A 7,453-nucleotide genomic window follows, 5' to 3' on the forward strand; every position below is an offset into this window, starting at 1 on the left:
TCAGATTTAAATTTGTCTAAAATAAGGAGCATTATGCTGCTTTCCATTTAGGATGTAACCTACTTCATTTCAGGGGCACAAAAGCTGGCAAAAAAGTACGTTCCATCTAGGCAGAATGCACCCGAGGGGTAATTTATATTTCTGAAATGTTCACAGTAGTAATACTGTGTGTGTTGAATATCAAATCATAACATAACTGATTATCAGCATTATTAGCATGTCGAGCACTTGATAGATTTCTACAGGGCCACACCAAAGGAGCCGTGCAAATACACTGATCAGCCACAATGTTAAAACCACTGACGGGTGAAGTGAATAACATTGACTATCTTATTGCAATGACACCTGCAAAGGGGTGGGATATACAACCCCTATTCCAAAAAAGTTGGGACAAAGTACAAATTGTAAATAAAAACGGAATGCAATGATGTGGAAGTTTCAAAATTCCATATTTTATTCAGAATAGAACATAGATGACATATCAAATGTTTAAACTGAGAAAATGTATCATTTAAAGAGAAAAATTAGGTGATTTTAAATTTCATGACAACAACACATCTCAAAAAAGTTGGGACAAGGCCATGTTTACCACTGTGAGACATCCCCTTTTCTCTTTACAACAGTCTGTAAACGTCTGGGGACTGAGGAGACAAGTTGCTCAAGTTTAGGGATAGGAATGTTAACCCATTCTTGTCTAATGTAGGATTCTAGTTGCTCAACTGTCTTAGGTCTTTTTTGTCGTATCTTCCGTTTTATGATGCGCCAAATGTTTTCTATGGGTGAAAGATCTGGACTGCAGGCTGGCCAGTTCAGTACCCGGACCCTTCTTCTACGCAGCCATGATGCTGTAATTGATGCAGTATGTGGTTTGGCATTGTCATGTTGGAAAATGCAAGGTCTTCCCTGAAAGAGACGTCGTCTGGATGGGAGCATATGTTGCTCTAGAACCTGGATATACCTTTCAGCATTGATGGTGTCTTTCCAGATGTGTAAGCTGCCCATGCCACACGCACTAATGCAACCCCATACCATCAGAGATGCAGGCTTCTGAACTGAGCACTGATAACAACTTGGGTCGTCTTTCTCCTCTTTAGTCCGAATGACACGGCGTCCCTGATTTCCATAAAGAACTTCAAATTTTGATTCGTCTGACCACAGGACAGTTTTCCACTTTACCACAGTCCATTTTAAATGAGCCTTGGCCCAGAGAAGACGTCTGCGCTTCTGGATCATGTTTAGATACGGCTTCTTCTTTGAACTACAGAGTTTTAGCTGGCAACGGCGGATGGCACGGTGAATTGTGTTCACAGATAATGTTCTCTGGAAATATTCCTGAGCCCATTTTGTGATTTCCAATACAGAAGCATGCCTGTATGTGATGCAGTGCCGTCTAAGGGCCCGAAGATCACGGGCACCCAGTATGGTTTTCCAGCCTTGACCCTTACGCACAGAGATTCTTCCAGATTCTCTGAATCTTTTGATGATATTATGCACTGTAGATGATGATATGTTCAAACTCTTTGCAATTTTACACTGTCGAACTCCATTCTGATATTGCTCCACTATTTGTCGGTGCAGAATTAGGGGGATTGGTGATCCTCTTCCCATCTTTACTTCTGAGAGCCGCTGCCACTCCAAGATGCTCTTTTTATACCCAGTCATGTTAATGACCTATTGCCAATTGACCTAATGAGTTGCAATTTGGTCCTCCAGCTGTTCCTTTTTTGTACCTTTAACTTTTCCAGCCTCTTATTGCCCCTGTCCCAACTTTTTTGAGATGTGTTGCTGTCATGAAATTTCAAATGAGCCAATATTTGGCATGAAATTTCAAAATTTCTCACTTTCGACGTTTGATATGTTGGCTATGTTCTATTGTGAATACAATATCAGTTTTTGAGATTTGTAAATTATTGCATTGTTTTTATTTACAATTTGTACTTTGTCCCAACTTTTTTGGAATCGGGGTTGTATTAGGCAGCAAGAGAACAGTCAGTTCTTGAAGTTGATGTGTTGGAAGCAGGAAAAATGGGCAAGTAGAAGGATCTGAGTGACTTTGACAAGGGTGACGATGAGACGACAGGGTCTGAGCATGTCCAAAACAGCAGGTCTTGTACGGTGTTCCCAGTATACAGTGGTTAGTTACTGAGCAAAAGTGGTTTATGGAAGGACAACCGGTGACAGAGTCATAGGCACCCAAGTCTCATTGATGCACGTGGAGAGCGAAGGCTAGCCCGTTTGGTCTAAACCAGCGGAAGAGCTACTGTAGCACAAATTGCTGAAAAAGTTAATGCTGGCTATGATATAAAGGTGTCAGGACATCTGGCACAGTGCATCGCAGCATCTGGGGTCAGACTGCCAAATATAGACTTGGGCACAGTCAGAGTACCCATGCTGGCGCCCATCCACTGCCAAAAGTGCTTACAATAGGCACGTGAGCATTACAACTGGACCATGGAGCAAGGGAAGAAGGTGGCCTGGTCTGATTAATCACTTTTTTTTTTTTTTAAATACATCCTGTGGACGGCCAGGTGCGTGTGTGTCGCTTACCTGGGGAAGAGATGGCACCAGGATGCCCTACAGGAAAAAAGCAAGCCAGCAGAGGCAGTGTGATGCTCTGGGCAATGTTCTGCTGGGAAACCTTTGGTCCTGGCATTCAAGTGGATGTTACTTTGACACATACCATCTACCTAAACATTGTTGAAGACCAAGTACACCTCTTCATGGCAATGGTATTCCCTAACGGCAGTGTCTTTGAGCAGGATAACGTGCCCTGCCACACTGCGAAAACTGTTCAGGAGTAGTTTGAGGAACAGAAGTGTTCAAGGTGTTGTCCTGGCCTCCAAATTCCGCAGATCTCAATCTGAATCATCTGTTGGATGTACTGGAAATCACAACCTACAGGACTTAAAGGGCCTGCTGTGAACATCTTGGTGCCAGATACCACAGCACACCTTCAGAAGTCTTGTGGAGTCCATGCATTGAAAGGTCAAAGCTGTTTTGATGGCACAAGGGGACTGACATAATATTAGCCAGGTGGTTTTACTGTCATGGCTGATCAGTGTAAATATCTATATATTAAAATTCTATTTACTGTTAGTTGACTTGATTTTCATTAAAAAAAAAAAAAAAAAAAAAAAAAAAAAATATATATATATATATATATATATATATATATATATATATATATATATATAAAAGGAATTATGCCATATATACAATATATAGGCATTTCTATAATAGATAGTATGCATGACAAAATAAAACTGCCTGATTTGATGATGCATTTGATGTCTACAAAAATGTAAAAATAATTTATTTGGTAATTTGAAAAAAAAAAAAAGTTAAAATTTTTATTTATTTATAAAAATATATTTAACACTGAAACAACAGGGAAAAAATGCCTACTAAAATTTTAAAAATCAAGTGCAAATTTTTAACGTCAAATTATCTGCATACAGTCAGTTTGTAATAATAATTTTATTTAAGTATTTTATTTAAGAATTACTTTTTTTTTTTAAGATTTTTTTTGGGCTTTTTTTTTCACCTTTATTGGATAGGACAGTGTAGAGACAGGAAATGAGCGGGAGAGAGAGACAGGGAGGGATCGGGAAATGACCCCGGGTCGGACTCGAACCCGGGTCCCCGGATTTATGGTATGGCGCCTTATCCAACTGAGCCATGATGCCCCCAAGAATTACTTTTTTAAATAAAAAAAAAAAATTCCAAAAAGGTGATGGTGTTAATAAAAAAAATTAGCATGGAGGCTGAAAAGATCAGCAGGATATTCCAGGTGCTGCAATTATTTCTGTATCTCCTGAGCTGACTTTTTCCCAAACATTTTATGAAAAGAATAAAGTTCCAGTGCTCATTTATTACGGACATATAAAGAACAGACAACTTCTACTTCTAGGTTGAATATTTGATTTCTGGGCCATGTATAATGAAAAAAAAAAGAAATGATTAAAAAAACAAGGCAATATTTAATACATTTTAAAATAACTTGAGGTCCGTACCGTGAAATACTGTGACCTCGGCCTTGAAAAGCCTCAGTCAGTATTTTCAAGGCTGAGATCACGGTATTTCACGATACAGACCGACCTTAAGCTGGTAAATAATATTCTTTTTTCCTTTACCAATTCTAACAGAAAATTAGAGCACCCAAAAGGGAAACCATATTCAGAACAAACCTGATTCAGATAGCGCTGGATACTTCTCTGGAAAGACGTGAGCGAGGACGGCTCGCACGCATCGCCATTTTTCTTTGTTGCGGACATGAAAAAGTTGCACAGCAACATGTTTAGTTCTTCGCCAGGCATGTCTTCCACCTTTCAACCTTCGTTTAGGTTTCGACAGAACTTCCCAAAGACACTGAGGTCGTAGGTCATCTTTTTGTTGTATTTTCTGCCCTTTGCTCCTCAATAAACTGCTGGATTTGCTCGGCGCTAGCAATAGTAACAGGTTTTCGGCTTTCTCCTGAAATGTTTTCTTTTATTTCGTCTTCATCAGGGTAGTGAAACTGGCTTTCGCTGTGAACACTGTCGTTATCGCCATCTATGCTGTAAAATTAATTCGGTTATACTGAGAAATGTGAAAATAAATGTTGACAAAAAATTGCTACCATATGTGACCCCTCACCGAATCCAGGGACACATGTTGGCCGAAACGAATCCGAGATAATCGCAAAAGAAGCATTTTTTTTTCTAAATTTGTGATTTTTGTTTTTTTTTCATCATGTGCAAGTTGAGATCTTGAAGAATGCAATCAGTATTTCAGATAATAGATTGTTTTGTTGGAAAAGCATACATTTTTTGTTGCAAATTGTCTCGTTTTTGTCAGGACTGTAGCCTGCTGGGGGGTGTGGGTAAATTACCATTGGGCCATTCACATGATTTAAGTCATTTGTTTTTTTTTCCGCGAATCAGCTGTATGATCCGAGTTGAGCGCATGGCTACTTAACTGCATACAGGCGTGTGATTTCACTATGGAATGAGTTACTAAACAGAGCGCAGAGGAGCAAACACCGCGAAGCAAACAGACACTCGGTATTTACATCGGAGATCACCATTTCTAGCAAAAAAAACCGCAACCTCGTTTTCCAGATTGAATGGAATACTTGAATGATCGGATGATACACGGACCGTTCTAGGACTACATTATTCCATCGGAGGCATTGGTGTGTGCAAGGCGCCGTTTCTCTTTCTGCTGGGGTAAGTTTATTAATCTAAGGCTGTGTGGTTATTTTTGCATGTAACGGAGTGTGTTGTGGTTTGGTTAAGCCTAGGTCACAACCGGACGTATGATTTTTTGGCCGTGTGATTTTTGGCGTTTCCCAAATCGCTGCGTTTTTTTTTTTGTTCACGGAGAAAGACGCGCGTTGGCCGTAAGTTTGTCTTGCAACCTGAAAAAAACGTAAGCGCCCGTAGAGTTTGTTTGACATGGCAAAGAACCTCTGCGGCCAGTCTGCGGCTCGAAAATCAGCACATCACACGCGCGCTCTCGTGCGTTTCTTGCGTTTTTTGCATGTAGACCGGCCGTAGGAGCACATACGGCCGGTTGTGACCGAGGCTTTACATGAAACTAGTGTTGTGTTAGTTGTGTCATCATCGTGCTATCTTTCTTTCTTACGGTGTGAGTAATTTTTCAACCACAAAACGTTAAAGTATACCTTAGGACTTATTTTTGCACTTCATAATTGTGTTGGGCATACTTTGCATGGAAGGAAAATTGACGTGGTGATCTTTGTTTACATGAAAGTAGTATCGTGCTAGCTCGTAGGGGGTTGGGCTTTCCTTAATATCATGCAAATGAGCAGCATTATGTGCCCGCCCTACACCCAGAGTAGCTGAGATGGAAAACTTTGAGGGCGATTTTCTCCCTTTTCTGTTTTAAGAAGTATACACTTTCAAAAGGCCACACATTCTTCAAATATTGTCAGATCTCCACATGGAAGGCATCATTGGAAAGCTTAGAAACTGTACTTTCTGAATCTGTCAATAACTCAAAATGCCCCCGGGCCGACATGTGTCCCTGGATTCTGTGATCTGCCACAAATTCGTTGTTGTTGTGAATGAGCGAGTCGCCATAGGTCTGTAACCGGGGTCCGTATCGTAGGATTCCGGACCGCTCGTGAGCCAATCAGAGCGCACGATTTGATGGAAACCGGACCGCGAAAAAAATAATTCTTATTTTACTGAATTTAATACATCTTTGTGCGTGCAGAAATATTTTTTGGCGTGAACAGGCCTTCATTCGAGAGTTTCATTTGCATGCAGCTCACTTGATTTATGAACAGAGAGAGATTTAAGAAAAGAAGATATGCTACTCAGAGATTATCATGCCAATAACTCTCTCATTCCTGTGCTGTATTTTTTTGGGCAGATTTTGAAAACACCCTGTGACAGACACTGCTGATACTGAGCACGGCATGGAGCTGTGAAAAATGTTAACATCCTGCTGGAACAACAACAGGCTCTTATATAACATGAACTCAAGGTGCTTACGGAGTACAGTAATCAAAACTGTCTGGTTTTTGTAATTTTTTTTTTTTTTTAACTCCACGTTGTCTCAAGGTAAAAACACTTCTTACCAGGGCCTACACCATTAGAATAAAGTGCTCTCGTGTTGTCCGGGTATCTGTTTTGAAATGTCAAGTGCATTTGAGTGATAACTTGACGCAGACAGTACGCCCTTCATAAAGCCGATCAAACACAGCAAGAAGAGAGACGACGAACCACTTGACACCTTTAATTATGTCCATTTTTCAACAGCTCATTGTGCTTTCGATGAGGTTATTGAAGAATAAATGGGGGAGAGAACTCAAGTTCATTCAGGCCTGACAGAAAGTGGTCACAAGCATCTGCTGCACACAACAGCTATGAAAATATATCAAATTTAATCACAGCAATGAAAAACCCAATGAAGAGATGATGAATCTTTTTTTTTAAAACACCACATTTTTAACGCATTATAAACCAGCACTCTATAAAAGATGATTATTTTTTTTCCTTTTAATTTATTCACTGGTCAAATTTCAAGGCAGAAATTAGTTCCAGCACAAGCAGCAGGTTCCCAAACCCTTTTGAGTAATCATGTGTTTTATTTTCAATTCCCTGTATCAAGCATAACCCGCGTCATTCAGCAGCATGTTTGTGTGCATCATCAACTGTTCTGTGCTTAACAAAAAGCAAACAAGATATAAAACATTCAATATCTATTTAAAATAGACGCATTTTTATTGACCGGTTTTATTGACCTAGGCATCAAAAATAGTCATAAACCTGTGCAGGTTGTTTACACACCTTTTGTGATTAGTTTTACAATACCTATTAAATAAAGCCACAGGAAACACTGACTAATATTAGATATAAATAGAGATAAGAAGCTGTGAAAAACGTAATGCATATGTAATAAAGGTGTAACAAACATGGAGTAACATAAGAAGCCTACCCCATTG

The 7,453-nt window shown here is 39.7% G+C and overlaps 1 protein-coding gene across 2 annotated transcripts in view; it reads right to left on the reverse strand.

Annotated features, from left to right (window-relative positions):
• vps50 (VPS50 EARP/GARPII complex subunit) overlaps nt 1-7,453 on the reverse strand; it is a 457,944-nt gene that overhangs the window by 159,660 nt on the left and 290,831 nt on the right. For both annotated transcript variants that reach the window (XM_060942755.1, XM_060942754.1), the window contains exon 18: nt 7,447-7,453. This exon is cut by the window's right edge and continues 170 nt beyond it. In XM_060942755.1, coding sequence (XP_060798738.1) covers nt 7,447-7,453 — 7 coding nt within the window. The remainder of the gene's footprint in view (nt 1-7,446) is intronic.

This window comes from Neoarius graeffei, chromosome 16 (assembly GCF_027579695.1).
Source record: "Neoarius graeffei isolate fNeoGra1 chromosome 16, fNeoGra1.pri, whole genome shotgun sequence".
NCBI lineage: Eukaryota > Metazoa > Chordata > Actinopteri > Siluriformes > Ariidae > Neoarius > Neoarius graeffei.